Source organism: Protopterus annectens, chromosome 3.part0 (genome assembly GCF_019279795.1).
Source record: "Protopterus annectens isolate FY-2018-M chromosome 3.part0, PAN1.0, whole genome shotgun sequence".
NCBI classification, from domain to species: Eukaryota; Metazoa; Chordata; order Ceratodontiformes; family Protopteridae; genus Protopterus; species Protopterus annectens.
Window position 1 is genome coordinate 1273851525 of NC_056731.1, and position 22823 is coordinate 1273874347.

General features: G+C 43.8%; 1 protein-coding gene across 4 annotated transcripts in view; it reads right to left on the reverse strand.

The window, feature by feature from the left end:
- Nucleotides 1-2044: 2044 nt before the first annotated feature.
- The window catches only part of LOC122796727 (exocyst complex component 3-like protein 4), a 2022901-nt gene continuing 2002122 nt past the window's right edge, over nt 2045-22823 (reverse strand). For 3 of the 4 annotated variants that reach the window (XM_044065430.1, XM_044065431.1, XM_044065429.1), the window contains one exon: nt 2045-2538. In XM_044065430.1, coding sequence (XP_043921365.1) covers nt 2367-2538 — 172 coding nt within the window. In that variant the 3' untranslated portion in view covers nt 2045-2366. The remainder of the gene's footprint in view (nt 2539-22823) is intronic. The other variant, XM_044065432.1, reaches the window with a different exon arrangement.

Below are 22823 nucleotides of genomic sequence, written 5' to 3' on the forward strand. Positions count from 1 at the left end.
CAGTCCGATCCCCTTCCAGTCTATGCAGTTGTAACTGCATAGACTTCTGGGGCATCCGCAGGGGGTCTATATTAGATAAATGAACGTTTGAAAGTTCGACTGTCATATGGTCGACACCATATGATCGAACTTTCAAAAGTTTGAATATCTAATTAAAAAAAACTACACCAAACACCTACCTTAACACTTTAAGTAGGATGGCAAGCCCCCCTGCACCCCCCATCCCTTTGTTCTTGAAATATACCAACTCCAAGATCTCACTACAGTGCAGCAAAGGGAAACCTTCCCATTCCACGCTGTACGGAGATCTCTGTTACAATGTTTGAAAATTCAGTATAGACCCTCTGTAGACTGCTGCCTTCTTTCCGAATCTGGACTGGTTAAACAACAGTCTGGATTCAAGTTTCTGAGCACACATGCATGGAGTTCCAGGATTTTTTTTTTTTTTTTTTGGTTTACAGCTAGAATTTTTTTTTTTTTTTTTGGTGGGGTTTTTTCTTTATTTTGGTTTACAGCTGGTGGGCTGCAGTCCTGCAGTCCAATATCATGAGCTGCCACTGAATAAAATGAAGTATTTAGGAGTATGGATTAAAAGTGACACCGATATGGCAGCTAAGGATATGTGTGAAGAGACCAAACAAAAGATAATACAAAAACTGAGAAAACGGAAGGTCTGTTATATGAATATTGATAGTAAGATACAAGTAGTTAAAATGTTTTTTGTCCCTTTAGTCTTATTTATAGGTCAGGCATATTTTTTATCAACCAGAGAAGTCATGGATAGTAATTAATAAACAGTTGAAGGATTTTATCTGGGATGGGAAGACAGCAAGAGTCAAATGGGGTAAACGTATTCTTCAAATAGAACAGGGCAGCTTGAGATTACCTGATTTGAAGAGGTATTTCAGAGCAACACAGTTAAGGCTCCTATACATAGCACAAGTAGAAAACTATAAATCAAAATGGAAAGAGATTATGAAGAAACAGGGGGAAGTTCAAGTAAGAGGGAGAGAGTGGGATTTTGTATGCAAACCTTTAAGGAGAACAACAATAATCATACAGAATATTATATTCATAAAGTAGCAGAAGGTATTCTAAGAACTAAGCCAATATGGGAATGGAGAAAGGAGATTCTGCCAGTAGGGGTGACTACAATTAGGGATACAGATAATAGGTAAGAGGATGTGGGAGTATATTAGAGAAAACTAGCAAAGGAACCAGGATACTGGGAGCAAATAACTAGACAGGGAAAGGTAATACAATGGGAAGATGGTAAGAACATATTTGGACTGCAGGTGAAAGATTGCCTTCTGTATCTATGTCTTCCAAATATGCAACAAAATCTAGATTTAGGATCTATGCCTGGAAGTGTTTGCATAGATATTTTTATACCCCAAGCAGGCTCCAAAGAATCTTTCCTCAGGTAGACAGCAAATGTTGGAGATGTGATGGGGAAGAAAAAGATAACTGGGAACATATTTTCTGGGAGTGTAATGAGTTGGCTGAATTTAAAGATTTCCTGCAGACTGCTCTGTTGGAGATGCTGGGTGAGCAAATTGAAGTGACTACGGAAAATATTTCTGAGATATGATACAGAGCTGGAGTTGTCTAAACATAGAAAGGCCTTGCTGAGTCTAATTATGATGGCTGCCAAGGAGGCAATAACTAGAAAATGGAAATCAAACTCTAATCCAACTTTACTAGACATAATAAAAATAGTAGAGATAAAACAACTGGAACTGGGATCTTTAGAAAAGATAGAAGTAAATTACACAAGAAAAATGGGAAATGTGGACTATTACATGCAGACAAGAAACAATGTTTAAAACAAGGCAGGATCTGAATGAGCTATGCAATGTTTGACTGACAATGACTGGATATATTAAAAGTGATGTATAATATTTGCAGATACTGCTGTGCTGGTGCTGTTTGTAAGGAATAATGTTTGCAACTGAGATTGTGCTGCTATGATTTATTTTCATTTATATAATTATAAAATTGTCTGTGTCACACATGATAATTAAAAAAAACATGTTTCTTGTTAAAAAAAGAACATGCAAAAAAATTTGAGTTGTCAGTCTGTAGCAATGATTTTGTTATCTCACTAAAGAATAAAACACCTACATTTGGTATTATGCTTAATTAAAGCTTACAGCACACAGCCACTAAAACATTATCTTATTTACAAAATCCATTTTTTTAATTCTGTTATTGACACTGTAAGTTTATTCAACAACTGTACACAACATTGAAGGTATTGTGCATTAACATTTGTAACAGTTGGTATACACTGCAACATACAAGGATCAACTTTTACAAAGCATGTGAAGAGAGTCTAATCTAAATCAAGGTAATATAGTACACTATTACACATACGGCAGACATGCGGCAGTACTATGGACATTAATTTCAGAGAATAGCATCCGATTTTTAGGCATATCCTTCTTTGGTAGCTTCTCAAAATGTTTGAGGATTTTCCTTTTTGTTTTGTTGCTCAATGCCCTTCGGTAATGCAGGATGGCAGAAATATGTTCAGCACTGAAAAGTATATTTTGAAAAGGTGTTAAATTAAAAAAACTGAGGTCAAAATTAAATCCAATGGCAAATTACTAAAATAAAAATAAAAAAGAGGGAAAGCAAAAGCAGAGCTTAAACATTGTACTCATTTTGTGGTCAGTACTTCACCTCTTTCTTTATTCAGACTATTGCACAACATAGTTTAGTATTAGGCTAGCTGCCCTTGCTGGTCATTTTAAGCCCAGCCAGTTTCTCTTTTAAAGGTGAGACTCTAACCCTGTGACTTAACAAGTATACCAACCACCAACCCTCTTTTCACAAAATTGATGCAAGTTTTCCTCCATACATCTGCAGGATTACAACTAGACAGTGAATGAACAAAATCAATTAATATTTCCTGCCAATGGCAGACAATGTGCCTCAGTGTCAGTCTCTTATTGACAGCTTGTCTGATTTTCTCTTTTTTTTTACTTTTCATATTAAAAGCTCATGGTGCACTATGGAATGTACAATACTTTTGTAAAACAGGATTTTGTGAAATATGTTTTGGTGCATGTGTAATTTGCATGTGTGTGTGTGTGTGTGTGTGTGTGTGTGTGTGTGTGTGTGTGTGTGTGTGTGTGTGTGTGTGTGTGTGTGTAATTGTTTGAGTGTATGTGTGTGTTGCAGACAGTACTTCACCTATTACAATTTCTGAACGCAGACATTCAGTTGGAGGTTATGCACTGCAAGTCAAGAAGCTATTTATATGGTGGTTTGCATCAAACTTTGACAGATTAATTCTAGCACAAGATTCATGCTCACTCATATAACTGCAGATCACAGATGGCCATTGAAGTGATTAGAAGGTTATGAAGATCACTGAAATTCTGGAAGGGTTGAAAGGGAGTCTGGGTAGGGGGACATATAAATACTACCACACTATCTGCATTGCATGTGAGACTTTCAAATTTAATAAAAACTATGTGACTATGGACTAAAAATAGTTTTATGGGGAGGAGTACACAAAATGCACAATGACCATACCTGCACCTTGGCACCCTAACGGGGCTATTGTTTAAGGTGTTGTATCATAAAGCTTTTGGGTGGTATTGCTCAGTAGGTTGTTGTCCCACTTTGCGAGCAACAGTCCCTCTTTGGGCAGTTGTGTCCTGACAAAAACCTGTAACAATGGCAAATGTCCTGAGATTATAGGACAAAATTATTCCCTATACGTTATGTAATAGTTGCATTAAACAGGTTTTCTGTATCTAAATTACAAAAATGTTATAAGAAACAGAATAAGCAACTGAACTGCTACAAGAATAAGCTTTTATATAGGCAAGGAGTCTAAGTTCTATCCTGTGTACTGACCATGGGTATGTGTCGGCCTGTAAAATGTGATGTGTGTACCAAACATGTCCCACTTTGGCCAATTGAAAAGGTGGCAACCCTACCGTCGACTGTGGGGAGGTGTTGTCCACTACAGTTGGATATGTGTACGGAATATATCCCATCCTGGACATAGGAAAAGGTGGCATCCTACCAATGAGTACAACAGGCCGCCAAAATCAGGAAGTCAGCGGTACAAGCCGAACTTGTCAGGATATGTCACAGTCGAACAGTAGTACCCGGGTATACCAAACATGTGATGAAAGAGAAGTATGGGCGTGTACCTATGTGCGTGAGGTATAGCATGTGGAAAGCAAACATGGCAGGGTAGTCCACACAACCATACAGGTACAAGACACATGTAGGGTATTCAATGTGTTACTCTGGCCGTGTCATGGGCCAACAACCAAAGCACAGATGTATGGGGTGTGAGGAATCTATGTGTGTGGGGTGGATGGGTAATGGTACAATCCTCCAAGGTGATACTGTGTCGTATGCAGAATAGGTGAACCAGAGGTGTATTAGGGAGCAGCGGGTGAAGCTTTAAGAAACACAAACACATGTATAAACAGCTGTAATATAACCAGACAGGCCATACTGTAGAACACAATCCCACAAACAGATGAATATTGAAATGTGCGATACAAATGTATAGATATGTCACCGGCACATACCCACAGATTGGTCCTGATGGAACTGGCCATAACAAATGCAACACACCTGGATGGAACTGGCCATAACAAATGCAACACACCTGGATGCATAATGGACTACCCAGCATCCCCTCCACATCACACAACCCACTTCTGTACCTGAACGTCCACCAAATCCAGCCATACTTGGCCTACTGGTGTGGTGCAGCCACAGCTACACATAGTGACCACTACGCATATGTAGTAGGTGGTGTCACCCTAGGCAGTTGCAGGATTGCACACGACTTCAGCACATTTTTGTAACTCCAAAATGATGTTTGGTATACCTCTTGTTGTGGATCGGTACAATTTTTGGATATCCCTCATGGGATACGTAACCTGTGTAAACATTAGAATGGAAGACACAAAGTCCAATCCTGTAGATATCTGGAGAGAAGTTGGAATGTGCATTAGAGGTGTATGACACTGTCCAGCTCTAAGTGGTCATGCATAACCTACTACCCAGGATCAAACACTTGCCCGTGACGCATGTGTCCTGACACGAATAAGCGGAAATATATTGCACACATTCGCATAGTGGCACATGGTATAAGGGTGATGAAGGCACTGACGTTAACAGGATAACCCTGCTCTACTGTGTGAGGGACACTTAATGTGTGTGTAGGTATGACCGACCATACCTGTCAACCTCTGAGAGCAAGATATCTGGACAAAGCCGTGAATAAAAGTATACCTGTCAACCTCTGAGAGCAAGATATATGGACAAGGCCGTGAATAAAAGTGGGACAAAGGCCAAAAAGTATGGACAATTTGTAAAGAAACTGAGAAAGCTGATAGAATAACAGTTTGTACATTGTCATTAATTTCCTGAATAGTATGAAGTCTGAAACTCAACTGTCTGTCATTATGTTCTGACTTCAGTCTTTAATGACTAGCTACTGATTTGCCAGAAAACAACAGTGTATTACAGAGGTCCATACATATTTACAGTAACAAACCTTCACATTTGTTTACTGTACCACTGCATACCTGTAGTTAATTCATGTCCAAAATAATAATCCTCGTATGAATGCATACAGGAAATAATCAAATGTGAATGGGAACACCCCTCACCATGGATTATGTATTGTAACCACCCCCACCCATATTATATATTGCCAACACAAAAAGCTGCTGACAGGTGCCGAAAGACCTGTGTCTGTAAACACAGGTAAATATCTATAAAATGGACAAATTCTGTCCATGTACTTCATCTGACATTTGAACTCGGTCAGGGCAGTTCCATTCACCAGACAGACAAGCCTAAACCCAGATCACCACGGGAAAACCCTGACAATCAAATACTTGTATGTGCCAGGACTATAAGCCTTGGAGTTCTGCATATCCTTGGAGTGATTAAATATGCAGCTTGGGTCCAGAGCAGTAGGGAATAGGGAATGTGTAATATGTAGTACCACGTTTTTCCCAGCAGGAGAATTGATGCCTGTGTTGTAAGTGAAGCCGTGAGGCATATGTTAATGTAGCTATGTACTATGGGTATGCATATAAATGAGTCAGAACACCAATAGTATAGTGGCTACAGCATCCGACCAATGTGAATGCAGTCCCGGGTCAACTACGACTACAGCACATATGAGTTAATGAATGTGTGTGTGCTGTAAAGACATTTAAATATGTAAAGCTGAACATGTGTTTTGCATATGTCCGCTAACCAGATTACAGATATTGTACTGGTACCATCACAATTAAGAAAGCCCACATAAGCACAAAGACTTAGTAAACATATGTAACCCACAATAAGGATATGCAAGTGCACCTGCGCATGTGTAATCCGCTCACAGCATAGCAAATGAATGCTGTTTTCTACACGTTTATTTATATATCTCTATATGTATATATATATTTGTGTATAGATATATATCCACAGACTTAAACTAAACATATGAAATAAAGAATGTACATATATATATATATATATATATATATATATATATATATATATATATACACACACACACACACATACCACACACACACACACACACACACACACACACACACACACACACACACACACACACACACACACACACAAAATTACATAAATCGATATATACATAACAAACATAGAAACATTTGTCCTTGTAGATATAACACATGTACATAAATAGGTTACATCATAGCTATTATGGATAGACATACAGACATGCAAGAAAGGTAAATACACTGCTGCTTTCCAAACCATTGCCCGGAAAGTACCAGTGTGCCAAATGTGCAAGTTCTACTCTTTAAACATGGATATAGGTGTCCTTTGCAGGACTCCAAAAAGTGGTTGTCTACAGGCAACGGCCAGTAATTATTGATGCAAAGGAAGTCACATCCACAGCTATAGCTGTACGTGCAACAGTAGCTTGTGCAAGGGTAATAACACATGGGTTGACAGAATGTATGACATATGTCCCGACAGGCGGAGAGTGGATAGTTCTTAGAAGTATCTTCATACTTTATTATCGCTCACATTAAATATGTTTTATGACTACTGTGGAGGGGTGTCAGGTATGGGAATCATGGGTATGCAATAATGGGCCTAGGTTCACAGGTGTTGGTTGGCACAGATTTATTAGGTCCGTCCCATGGGAGTGATTAATATTACTATGTGGGTATAGCACACGCCTATACCTTCCAAAAATGAAGAACCCATCTAATGGATATTGTATAAACCATTGGGGGAAGACGTAGGGACTTATATCAGTGTCATGTAAGCGATTATCATGGATGTACATGCATACGAATAAGATGATAACCATACCTCTCAACCTTTCAGAATAAGACATCTGGACAAAGGCATATTTAAATAAGTACAAATAGGGACTATGTTAAATATTCCTCTGAGAAAGTTAGAACGTTGATAGAATAATGGATAATTCATTAGTATGAATGTTTTGAGAGTTATTAGTTATAAACTACTAATGTCTGTCATTATTATCTAACCACACGGTCCTTAATGACCTGCCACTAATTTACCAGAAAGGCACAATTATAACAAAAAAGGAACAACATTACAAGTCTAAGTTCAGAACATTTACCCAAAATGTGTACAGTTGAGAGGTATGAAGGTAACCCTGTCATAAATAAATGTACAGAACTAGTGATATCAGGTGGACAGGTATGAAGAAAGATGGATGACAAATGACAAAACATGTATAAGTCAAAAGCATGTACCTCGATAAATGTGAATGAATACTTATGCCCTGTGATAGTCAATGTGGAAGGTTAACAGTGTCCCTCAGGGTGTTATGCAGTGTCCCTGATACAGTGTTCAGTCTCCCACACTCGCATGTGAGTTCTGCCACTGACGGAAAGCGCAAATACCGGCGAACACATAAGGTAGATGATAGCATAATATGTTTTGATTAGCACCTGTTGGCTTTTGTGAGGAACACAACACTCTTGGCGGGTGTGTCCTGCAAAAGGAATGTAATGGCATCTGGCCTGTGATTTCTTCTTGTGTGTAGTGGTGTAATAAAATGATATATCTTGTATCAGAAACAGATACATGTTATAGGAAACAGTATTATCAACTATACTACTGCAAGAAAAATCTGGAGGTATGAAAAGCGCTGAAGTAGTCAGTTTAGTATTGACCGCAGGTATGTGTTGACATGTCAAATGTCACAGCTGTATATATAGTACCTATAGGGCTGTCACCATTACAAATGATGAAAGTGGGAGCTGCTTTGTAGAAATGTCAGACGGAGCAGGTCAAAACATACCTACAGCCACGCATACTCCACAAATAGACATATTAGCACACAGCAAAGCTTAGGCCAGGGGTCATGGAGCCTTGGCCGGTGTGTACAAGTAGAGGAAGAGTAGAACAAGGCAAGATGTCTGCTGAGCTATTCAGCAATATCCTGTAGGGACGTGTAAGACAGCCCCTAAACCGAACGTTGCGTGGACAATGTTAGGATATGCAAATTACCCCATTTATAGGTGAAAGCTATGCAAATGATGTAAATTTGTGATACATGAAACAGTAAGCTGTCCGTATAAGAGTAGAGTTATGTACAGAAAAGTACTCGGATGTTAACCGTGTTACGTTCTGCAAGTAGCTAAATGGAGCAATGTCAGCTGCAAATAAAGGATGAATTCAGCTGAAGAAGCATGCCAATAGCCAAATATAAGGACAGTGGCATATTTTTCCATTTGAAATTAATAAAACTCTATTTGTCCTCCCCCGATCTCCAGTGTGTAAGTGTAGCGCAGTGGCGCGAAAACGCGCTGCACTTTTAAAACGAGAAATATTGAAAATACACATAGAAATTGTAATTATCGTTAACAGTTAGTTCACCATGCAGGTGAATGGCAAGCTGAAGACAAGATGGCTACTGAGTACTGGTTGCTATGTGTGCAAGTGCTCTGTCAAAGATGTAACCAAGCATTAGTAGGCAATCCGATACAATTGAGGCTGAGGATAGTGAATCACAATTCGTCATGCCATATGGGCCAAGCCACTACAGTGGAAGAGTAGGTTAAGGGGCTATCAGAGTAGAAGATAGGTGACATCATGAGTGTGTATGTATAAAACACTGTAATCCTATCGGAGCAATGTGTCACACGTTTGCTGTCAGTTACTCATCAGTGGAAGAGGCGTGTTATGATTTATTCTAGGTACAGTCAGGAAACTGATGGTGTATGCCATTGATATCACTGAAGTTTTTTGCAAGCCTGCTGACAGTGTGTTTGTGCCTGTGCACGCCTGTAAGCATGAGTAAGCATGAGTGCTCGTGTGTCAGCCCGTGTGCGCATGTTGAAGAACGAGTAAGCTAGTGTAAGTATATGTTGAAGCCCGTGTAATGTTGTGTAAGCCAGTGTACGCGTTTGTAAGCATGTATATATCTGTACTATACACATCACACACGTACTGCACACTCTGAAACACATGCTGCCAATACTACACACGTCAGTCAAACGGCACATGGATGGATAATAAATCTTCAGAATCAACAGTGCTGTAAACTATACTACATTGATGGTCATAGCTCCAATACTTCATGCCTGCTTACATACACCTAGAAGGATATCACACTTTGTGTTAACAACATTTTAACATTAATACAGTGCTATAAAGCCACCCTGAGCATCAGCACCATGTTAGTCTGTTCCTGAATCTATGTTACACATTACAGGTGGTGGCACAGGTGTCATCATATGCACACGGTATGGTGTTTCATTTCCAGAGCCTGTCATTGAGCCATCCAATCAACATGTAAGTATGTGTGTGTGTGTGTGTGTGTGTGAGGGACAACAGTGTTTGCATGGCCCAATGTTGATGCAATGTGTGTGTGTATGTGTTAGCCCTAGCTGTTTGTTTCATGTGTGTGTGTTTGCATGTACACAGTTTCAGCATGTGTCATGCATATACAGGAGGTTGTGGGACAGTCACAGACTGAAGCCTGCCAGGCTGTACAGATCGCCATTACTGGCCATGGACACCCCTGCATGCATTCAACAATATTCCAGTCCTGTACCTGTCAATGTATACACATACATTATCGGGATCTGTATCACAACCTGTGGATAAATGGTAGTCAGTAATGTTAACCTGATTTGCATAGTAGTGTCAGGTAATACATAGTTATATGAGCCATACTCATCCTCCAAAGTAATAACCACTGCTGACTGTTGCTGAGATGTGCACACAACTGTTTAAAGGTGCTGTACTATCATTGTTGTCAATGTCCCTTGTAATACCCATCAACAGAATAACTGGTCACTACACAACTATAACCCAGGATCACTACAGCACACAGTATGTGCACTATCACAAAGCCATAGCAGATTTACATACATCAAAGGTGTTCACGTACAGATAATGCAGCACATTCAATAGTGCTAATATCCACATACATATCAATATCTATCTACATTACATATATATAAATAGATATACACACACACACACACACACACACACACACACACACACACACACACACACACACACACACACACACACACACACACACACACACACACACGCACACACACTTGGCAGGGTTGGGATCAGAACACAGACCTAACTACCTTATCACACTACAGCATTACGCATGTACAGAATGCACTACTGTGATTACTAGATCACAGCATTCACACAGGCATACGTCTAGCTTGCTGGCATCAGCATCAAAGACAAAGACGCCGTACAGATTCTACAGAGAGTGAATAGTGTAAAAGCAATGTACTGTTGTCATGCAGCGGGAAACTCGCACACATACATACACACATGTCAGGATTGGAATTAGAACACAGACCTAACTACCTTATCACACTACAGCAATACGCATTTACAGAACGCGTTATCAAGATTACTGAACACAGCACTCCCAGAGGCATACTTCTAGGTGGGTGACATCATCTGCAAAGACGCCAACAGGGAATGTATGTGGTGTCAGGCATCTAAAAGCATTACCATTTCCCCAGGCAGCTGGAAACACACACACACACACACACACACACACACACACACACACACACACACACACACACACACACACACACACACACACACACACTTGGCAGGGCTGGGAGTTGAACATACACCTAACTACCTTATCACACTACAGCAATACGCATTTACAGAATGCACTACCGAGATTACTGTACACAGCACTCCCAGAGGCATACTTCTAGGTGGGTGACATCATCCGCAAAGGCAAAGATGCCGACAGGGAATGTATGTGGTGTGAGGCATCTAAAAGCATTACCGTGTCCCCAGGCAGCTGGAAACACACACACACACACTTGGCAGGGCTGGGAGTCGAACATACACCTAACTACCTTATCACACTACAGCAATACGCATTTACAGAACACGCTACAGCACTCCCAGAGGCATACTTCTAGGTGGGTGACATCATCTGCAAAGGCAAAGACGTCGATAGGGAATGTATGTAGTGTGAGGCATCTAAAAGCATTACCGTGTCCCCAGGCAGCTGGAAACACACACACACACAGGCACACACTTGGCAGGGCTGGGAGTCAAACATACACCTAACTACCCTATCACACTACAGCAATACACTTTTACAGAATGTGCTACCAAGATTACTGAACACAGCACTCCCAGAGGCATACTTCTAGGTGGGTGACATCATCCGCAAAGGCAAAGACGCCGATAGGGAATGTATGTATTGTGAGGTGTCTAAAAGCATTACCATGTCGCCAGGCAGCTGGAAACACACACACTTGACAGGGCTGGGAGTCAAACATACACCTAACTACCTTATCACACTACAGCAATACGCATTTACAGAACACGCTACCGAGACTATTGAACACAGCACTCCCAGAGGCATACATCTAGGTGGGTGACATCATCTGCAAAGGCAAAGATGCCGATAAGGAATGTATGTGGTGTGAGGCGTCTAAAAGCATTACCATGCCCACAGGCAGCTGGAAACACACACACACAGGCACACACTTGGCAGGGCTGGGAGTCAAACATACACCTAACTACCTTATCACACTACAGCAATACACATTTACAGAATGTGCTACCGAGATTACTGAACACAGCACTCCCAGGGGCATACTTCTAGGTGGATGACATCTTCCGCAAAGGCAAGGACGCCGATAGGGAATGTATAGAGAGTGAGCAGTCTGAAAGCATATTACTGTCCCAAGGTAGATGTGGACAAACACATGGCAGTGGTGTGATCGGGGCAACTAAATATCTACGGAGCACTACAACAACACTACATAGATACGGGACGCGACACAGACAGTATACCCTGCAAGACAGTCAGCGAGTGTGTTCAATGTAGGCATCCATCGTGATGTTGAAAATGGATATCTGTTGCCTGGATGTCCACCATCGCTATACAGGATGTCAATGGCCATGCCCATACACAGAGGCACATCACCGACACAAGGTGTCACTGGCCATGCCCACACACTTAGTATCACATGTCCGTTTGGAATGTACTGCGTGTCCATCTACACAATGGCGTACTGGGCATGCTCACACACTTAGCAGTTGCAAAGGGCCATCTTGCATGCATACAGATTCTAAACACATAAGGGCACAGTTTGGAATGTACTGTGTGTCCAACTACACAACGGTGTACTGGGCATGCTCACACACTTAGAATTTGCAAAGGGCCGTCTTGCATGCACACGGATTCTAAACACGTAAGGGCACAGTTTGGAATGTACTGTGTGTCCAACTACACAACGGCATACTGGGAATGCTCACACACTTAGCAGTTGCAAAGGGCCATCTGGCATGCACACGGATACTAAACACGGAAGGGCACAGTATGGTATTACTGCCCCCACGTACATGACGGCCACTCACATGTATTGACCAGTACACACTCAGGAGCCATCACAGATATCTCAGGTGCAGATCACAGAGGTACACACCACAGTATACAATGTAGCCCTCAGACACCACCATGTCATTGGACCAGCAATACATCAACACAGCACCGTGTGACGCATGACCAGTGGACTGTACATAGGTGTACAGCAACTGTGCAGACTACACATGCACCGACAGGGTTCCATCATGTGTTATGCATTGCAATGATACCACTGTACCTAACCAGGTCAGCTCTACTCATAACAGGGGCCCTGGGTCTTACACAGCTGTGACAGATGACTGTCACTGTACACCAAAGAACACACATGTTTGGATATGTCATACATGCAATTGCAGTGGATATGTGCATGGACCACACACACAACACATATGTACATAGCATAGCTTTTGCTGTCCTCCGTGCAGACAAGTGGCTACAGCAATCATACGCATGCAAATGGGAGGTGGGTCCATGGCTGTTGAATGCCAACAGTACGTGAGGTAGCAATGTTGACTGAGGACACATTCCTTCTGTACTAGCTACCCATGACACCCATCATATCATACAACAGTCCATGTGTTATGTATGTCAACACACATGTACACCGCTTGCAATGCATACAAACATGGCTACATGACAGGCATGTAGGACCAACACACATGTACAAACTGTAGTGTGCATGCAGCTGCCATGCATGTGCAGTAGCTGATGTAAGTAACTCATCTGTGCTGAACTACAACATGCGGTTGCAATGTAGCCCCATCATTGACACCTGTATATGGTGACATACTGACAGTACGGTAGGATGTACATCAGGTATGGATGGATGTGTGTATATAAAGTGGTGATCCACCTGTGTAGATGGATGTTCGCCATGTACGGCTCACAGGTGTGTCACATGCCATCATACCATTACATGTGCAAACAGTATGCTATGTTTCTGTTACCTGACGGTGAAGACACAAAACCTACACAGTGGTCAGGTGTTACTGACTGTACGTCACTCGACACCTGTAGCACTTACATCCTCCCGTGTGCATATAGCAGCACAATTGCCGGACATAGCGTTGGTACACATAATGCGGCCAATACTGCTGCATGTCTGTCAGACGTATCATTATATAGCAGATGTATCATTCACAGTACTGCCATGTGTGTGTGTGTGATCATATATATGCCACATATGGTGGGGAATACATCCCAATTGTGACACACCCCTGTACACTGTTGTAGACATCTGTACATACTGCAGTGTGGAAAGCATGACGTAGGCAGGTGTGGTGTGTGTATCACACACATCAGCTATTCGTATATGTATGACAGTTGTGGTCTCCACAGTGTGTGTGTGTGTGTGTGTGTGTGTATATATGTATGGCTGTCTGGTGCATGGAGTGTGGGTGCATGCTACCATACAGAACACACAGGATCCCAACCCCTTATGGTGATGCAGTCAACTACCCTGTTGATGCCATTGGTCTCAGCCGTACTGGCTACCTGTACATGTCCCTTTTCTGTGTCGCTTCATGTGGGTGCACAGTACTGTGAGGGTGATGACCATATAAGCAAGTGTCCTCACCTCAACGCTATGGGTGTGCATTATAGTGTTGTCGACCCCATGAGTGTGGGCATGTTCCTGTACTGTGACAAGGTATTACTGCTACTTAGTGAGGCCTCATGCTATCAAGTGGCCTCTAACGTTATCATTGTCCAGACCGCTGTGTACATCCCCTGCACCATGTCAACATACCTGTGATGTGACCTGGTATGGATGTCACGTCTCTAGCCACTGTAACCTATTAAACTGCACACAGGCTGCTGGAGCAGTATATGTGTGGACATCTGTGGTATGTTTGACTTTCCAGCTGTCCAGTTGAGGCTACGTATAGCATGCTGAGTTTGCCATACGTGCCTGTGAGTACTCCACAGTTACACATGGGAGACTGCAAACATTGCTACCTGTAGACACATGCATGTAGACCATAAGGAGGGAACCTGGGCATCATTACCAACATGCTGTTACTGTTCTTACTGAGACACATACTGTGAACATATAACAATGCATGCTACACCTGTACTACATGGTATGTCTGGTGCGTGTCAACAGTACACAACCAATGTAATATACACGTCTCTCACCATTCTTACACAACTAATGTAATATACACTTCCCTCACTAGTCGTACACAACTAATGTAATATACACATCTCACTATTCTGTTCACCCTGTGCATCAGACCATTTGAGCATGTCCCTGCACCAATGGTGTGGATGACAGGGATGCGGCACAGGCTTCATCATATGCACAGGGTGATAATGTGTGCCAGGGGCATAGGCTGCACCAATGGGTGACATCATGTGTCTGGGTAAGGGCCGGTGATATGATTGGACATGTCTGTTCAGTATGCATGTGGGTGTTGTGGTGCCCTACAGATGTGTTTGCTGTGTGCGTGTATGTGTGCACACAGTTCTGCCTTTTGTGAGGCCTACACAGGGGTATTACTGACAGCTCCAGATTGTACAGACCAGGTTGTACAGCTCACTGTGTCCGGCCATGGCCACGTGACCTGTGCCTGCATGGGGTTGCACGGGCACTACCAGGCGGAGGTACAGACTGGCTACTGTCCGACGACACATGTCCACTGGAACCGTGTTCCCACTGGGAACATACAGGGCCACATCCACGTGGCCTGCTGTGTCCTGATGTGGACAGCGCAGCACCAGCTGCACTGCTACTGCTACCGGTACTATGGGAGTGGGCATGTGAGGTGGCAAGCTCACGTCGACCTGCACTAGGTGGTGTAGCTGGCCTTCGCCTCACTCCTACCAGATGTTCCAGCACAGACAGCTCACGCTCACGGATTGCCATGCCATGGTCAAGGATTCCGACCATGTCACCCAATCGCCTGTCCAGAACATCAGCAATCTGCTGTTGAGCATTTGCCAATGCCTGGATGTTGTCATTTAGGGTATGGATAGCAGCCCTCTGCAGCCTCTGCCCTTCTCTGTTCTGCTGTTCAGCATGTGCCTGTGCCACCATTACAGTCTGGAACATGCATCTGGTGATACCAGCAGCTGCACTCTGTCCTGCAGGTGCATGTCTGCCAGAGGTCCTCCTACGAGCAGCACCGGCCACATGCCTGTGTGGCACATCTGCAGACATTACACTGACACCATGGTGGGGAGACACACCTTCTGTAGCCACCACATGTTCCTGTTCCACACTAACAGATGCTGACTGTCCTTCCTCTATGGCCCCTGGTGATGCGGTATGTGTTGGCAGCAGAACTGTGTGCAGGGAAGCGGGGGACATAGCTGGGATGGCAACCATTGGCACAGATTCAGCCCCTGACAATCCTGCCTGTACCTCATGCATATGTTCATCACTGCTAGTATCTGTGGGGACACTAACATCAGATGGACCACAGGAGGGTAACGCATCTACATCACCTGTGAATGCAAAGAAAGACTCTAAATTACAACAGATGCAGAGACACATACACACACAGACACACACACAGACACACACACACACACCATGCATGTGATTTGACAGACGGTATGCAGCATGCCTGTGATACAGTAGATGGCATGCAGCTCAGACATTAATAGTGTTAGTAAGCATACCCCCTGGGGTGCACAATATAGCAAGCAGGTTCCATATCAGTAGCCATGCAGTTCACACAATCATGGTAGTATGCATGCATCCTCGTGATGCACCATGTGGACCAGAACAGGATAACAGTACACATGGCTGACGTGACCTTGACATGTAATCTGCTGACGTGTGCATTAACATGCATACATGTCTGACACAATGGTGTCCTGACATGTACAGCATCGTAATGGCCATCACATTGCTGTGCTGTCTGCATGCCCTACTGATAGAATGCATGTTTAGCAAATGTGCATGTGCATGGAAGGGTAGTGTGAGCCATCTACATTGCTCTACAGTGTGAAGTACAGACACTGTGCCATTGCATGGCATCATGAGGCATCTATTGCTATACAGTGCATAATATGTACACATTGCATAGCCATAACTGCATGCATATCCATGACATAACTGTGGATTGTGACCCATGATGCTGAGGTGTGTACATACCAAACCATGCTGTGTCATATGACAGGTCACTAGAGGACCTACAGATGACACCCCAGCACAACTACAGTCTTAGCTGCCTGGCAACCATGTCCACACATAGCGGACTTGTCAATTCACCATTTCCAACATGACATTGCTGTACCTACAGCAGCAAGGGAAATGTACAGTATCTGTGGCCTGAGGTGGTGTCAATGTCTGTGGAAGCTGTAGAGGTGATTACTGTTATGCTATGACACAGGCGTGATGTTCAACACATCTTATATGGCAGACGTCAGTGACACCTCCACTGGCTGTGCACAGGCTTTTAGGATGTCCAGTGTACCACATCAACTGTATAATTGGTCAACTAAGGCTATATAATTGGACCATGTGTGGACAATGTGGAACAGGGTGTATACACATCACATCTACTGTGTGGCTACGTATCTCTGGCCATCCCCCATGGCCATGTGTGCACATGTGTTGGACAAATGTGTGTGATGGCCATCTATCACACATGTCTGTGTTGTCCCATATGACATACACCCATAGGTGTCAGATATGTCACCATCCATAGGGCTATGCAGACAACAGGTTGTATGTGGGGTATGGGTTATGGGATAGTGTAACATTATTGCAGCCAATACACTATGTGTCTGGGACATGTCAGATGACACATCACAATGTGTGCACCCATTGCAGGGGCATATAACACAATGGTGACTCCTTTGGGCTTCCCATATCACAGCTCACTGTGTGGTACTGTTTGCATACCACACGTGTTGTTCCAATGTATAGTACATATGCCTCCATTGTAGAACACCTCCACTGCTGTATGCACAGCTGACCACACATGTAGCAATGACAAATATTCTATTTTCATGTCGGTGTATCATTTCATTTGTATATATTGCAAATGGGTGGCCTGTGTGAATGATGGATGACGCGACCTGTATATCGTGAATGGAACAAACATCAAGTGTACAAGTGTTAACTGGCAACATGGCGAATAGATCTATGCTTTTACATGCATGATACTGATGACAGTCTCACCTGCAATGGACTCATGTCTGTGCGGCATGCCAGAGATACCTGTATAGGGTTGACACAGGAGTATGAACATTATCCATGACTGTATGACAGCCACAGAGTGCACTGTGCATGTTAACACATTTGCCTGTACAATAGCATATAGTATGCACATGTGTGCATACACAGGGTAGCATACTGTAGTATGCAGCATGTGTGTCCACATACCATGCATATGTTGTTACATTACATAACGTGCAGTGACACATGCACGTAAATGGGATATAGTAGCCATATGTGCAGTACTGACTTACCAGGAAACTCCAGGCTCATTGGTTGAGAGACACCCACCTCCACGATGGCAGATAATGTTTGTGGATGTTGTTCTGAGGGTATCCCTAGACTGGCCAGTAACTCCTCAGTGTGTGTGAGTGGGGGCTGGGTTAGTGGCCCACCACCTGTTCCACCTTGTTCCCTGGTAATTGCAGTGGAACACTGTTTTGCATGTCGTATCAGGTCCGTGCAGTGTCTGCGCACCTGCTGGTAGGTGCGGTTCTGGCCACCCACATCATTCACCCTTCTGCGAAGATCCTGCCACTGGTCGTCCTGCTGCTGGGCATGCTGTGGCACATGGCTGAATAACACCTCATAGTTCTCATGGAGGTACTGGATGAGGACATCATCCTCTTGGTGGCTGTACGCTGGAAGGCATGTATGAGGCATTATCTGTAAGACATAATGATGGTGACAGGTCACAGTTTCAGAGAGATACAGAGATACTGCTGCACATACATTTCTATGACATCTAGTACATCTGCACAGTTATCTTTGCAAATCATAATGACACTGACATGACTGACGTGTTTGTGTCACACACATGTAACACCCGTTATGCATTGGATATCATCACCATATATGTGTGTCACCTCATTACAGTGTTCATACTCCATGTGAATGCTGTCTTGATGTGGGCATGTCTGTTTGCCTGCACTGGTGTTCTTACCTATTTGCACATACCTGGATGTGTCCACGGTAATGCTGTTGACTTTGATGCTGTGTATATGTCACACATCAACACAGACACAGCCTTAATGGACTTGAGCAGTGACAATGCACACATACGCATGGAAACCTGAACATGCATGTGTTTTGCCATATACATCTACACAGCACTGTACAGCTGTTCAACATCCTGCCACGGATCGCCTGTGTTGCACATGTGATAGACATGGGTCAATGGCTAGTCAGACGTCATTCGCAGGGATGGTTATCAACCATAGCATGTACGGGCAAGGTTTCCTAGCTGTAACCGACAGCCATTATGCCACCGCAAGGTGCATCAGTGCCACATTACTGATCCAGACAGTTGATACTACATCTACCATGCGGCCATCACACCATGTATGACTGGTATGACATGTGCAGCTTTGATGGACAGGGTAGCATGGTATGGTGGGAGTATGTCACATGTATGGCACAGGGATCTGTCTAGCATGTGGCGATCCTAGTATTAGGACGGTGGATGTCCATGACATACGTCTTTCAGATCAGGATATGGACATGTAGCATGTCCATCATCATGGTGCTGCAAATGTCTTTATGCAAGGTAGACAGCATGCTGCATAGTGGAGGTGAGGATTGTGAAGGCTGGTATCACCCATCCACGCATGGCCATTACCCTTTAAAGGTGATATGTGATCCAATATTGGTCACCCCAGTGCTGTATATGCCTGTCCAATGATCTCCATGCTCATGGATGGCACCTTGTCATGACATGACTACCTTACGGGGCCTGGAGACATCACCAAGTCAGGGAGGTGTACTGCACAGCACCATCCCTTGCACAGTGTCCATAATGTTGACCACAGCCTAGGTGGTAGTTAATGGGTACAGGGATGTTCACCTAGTGGTGACACTGCTGATATCATCCATCAGAATGTGCACATATGTCACACACCTCACCCACACAGCCCATTCTGTATGTTGTTCGCAACACTAACACAGCTATTGCTCATAGGTCATGGTCATTCACATCCTTACATACACAGATGCCTAACATTTGTCTGTGTGGTATGGGCTACAATGAGGGTGGAGTACAACACATTAACCCTGTTCTACTGTAGCTAACACTGGTGTGATATGCACATGTCACTCTGGCACCTTTTACAGTTGTGAGTCTGTCAACAGGCCACTGGTAGAACACTCCTGTGACATACAAAGGTATTTGTAATCAAACATCCATACTGTATTGTACATCTGTACTGCTGACATCTACAGTGATAATGATTCATGGACAGGCACACCATACTCAGCAAGGTTATAGTGCGGTGCCACCCATTATTACTGTTGTCACCACTTGTGGGTTGATATTATTCAACACCCTATCTGTATTGTATGTTCATGCTAGGCACTTGTTCAGAACTTGTGAGCATGTCATGAGCTACTGATTACTATAGCACCCATTACACACCATTTCCCACAGGTACACTGGCTGTCCTAAAATTTCCAGCTTGCTTACGGTACAACAGCTGTTGTACACATGTAACTCACATATCCTGTGAGACATGGTTGTATATGCAGGCATGTCCAACTGTCACGTACCAGTGCTATTGCCTGTCTATATGATGGATATGTCATACATGTGGCAATATAGCAATTGTCTCATGTACACATTCAATGCTCGCCTCCCAACATACGACACTACAGCCTGTGGGGGATGCACTTATGCAGCCCTGCTGGGGGTAGTGCTTTCACCAACCCTAACTGCACCTGACAGTCATGTTGGGATGTGTAACATTCGCAACACACCCCACACATCACATAGTCTCACATGATCTCCACCACAGGCCACACATACGAGGAGAACTTGTGCAGTACCTCTCCATACTCTGTGCAGGCACCAGAGGCAGCCCCCATCACGAAACACAACATCACCAACTTATAGACCACAGACTCATGTGTGCCCATCACATACAGCCAATAGGGTGTTATAACATACACAACACACCAGTCATAGGTGACTCTGTAGGCGGTCACACTGCAGTTCCACACAGCAGGCTATACAAGGCGATAGTTGCTTACATCTTGCTGTCGGGTAACTGGTTCTGCAACATAACCAATGCACCCATGCCACACCTCACCAGGTACGATGTGACTGTCATTCTCCATGTTAGTGTGACTGCCCTGAGATGCCACTTCACAGACTACGTGTGCAGGGACATGCAATTAGCTCACCAGTCTTGTAGCCCTGAAGGTGTGGGCCAAGCCCTGGGGGCATTATGCATTCATCCGGACCCGATACCACTGTACAGCAACTGAATGTGTCACTCCAACAGTTATGTACGCTTCTGCTGTCATTCCACAGGCATCTGGTATCTGTCCGCTTTGACTGACCTGGTCAAACACAATGCTTTGGCACAGATGACCTGCACCTGTCAGCCCTGGGAGTACAGATCACATGTAAGGCTCTTGCTGCTTCTATACTGCCTGTCTTGCACAGTTTCCAATAACAGTCACCCGGGTTGGACTTCTTAGGGCCAGAGCATGGCCCCTACACCTGGTGGGCTCCTTTCATACAGTTACCAGGGTAGTTGATGATGGTACAGGGATCCACACATCCTACATTGTCCTCTCCTTGCCTTTCAGCACCGTTCTCCATTCTGGTATTGACAACATACACATCCACCTGCACATCGTACCCTATGTCTCAGGATGTTATGCAACGTGGCTCATGGACAGGACACACACAATGAGGGTAGCATACCATAGTACCTACTGCATTTCAGTTAAACTTGGCCTACCTCAGTCAAAGGGCCCCTCATGTTCAGGATATGCTTCTCTGAGGTACAGGCTAGCACAGAGGGACTTTTCCTGCCTAGCTTTACAAACTCCTGCATACAAAGCACCATGATTGATCCACCAGCTGATACTGACTCCATCCATACGGGTGTCACTGTGACAGATACCTGATATGAATATCATGGCCTCAAGCTGCATGACACAAGATGCATGAACATCACCTTTGCATTACACCATTCACCCACTGACTATCACATAGGTGGTAGTCCCCTACATACATGTCACATTGTACATGTTTGTACTACATACGTATGTCACACCCAGTCCTGTGGTTACCATATTGCCACTGTGGCATGGATATCCTTCTACATGGCCACACTTATCTGTACTGGGTGTGTAGCTGGTAAATAGGCACCCATTGTACCTCTGAACTCAAGACTTCTACACATATTCAAGGGTACACCACCCCATTTAGGGTGTACCTTACACAACAGCTACAGCTTTACATACCACAACATTAACACACCATGACGTTTATTGAGCTCCGACAGTTATAGTATGTGGCTGAACTACGGACACCATGTCTGTACACATTTGCATACTACATACTCAGGGGTGACCTCTGCTGAACAGGCAGGGCCCATGTTCACAACAATATTAATGGATATACTCTACATATGCGACATACGCAAATGCCACTGTGAGCAACATGCTCATGGATATGTGCACACACACAACGATGAGTGGGATGTGCTTGAGGGTTACATTCCCAAACCAGACACTCACCATGCTTTGGAACATGAGTCCTATGTACATCACGCAGGGACACTCAGTAGCACTGTTTATGTGATACCTCCCTTGATGGTTGGGAGACACATGTACACCAGGGATCACTGCAGTGGCTGTACTGTGCAGAGGTGCAGGTAACACATGGCTCTGCTGTTCACAAGACACTACCCTAGAGAGGTGACACTGGTGTGAACACTGTAGTTGTGCTTACACATACAC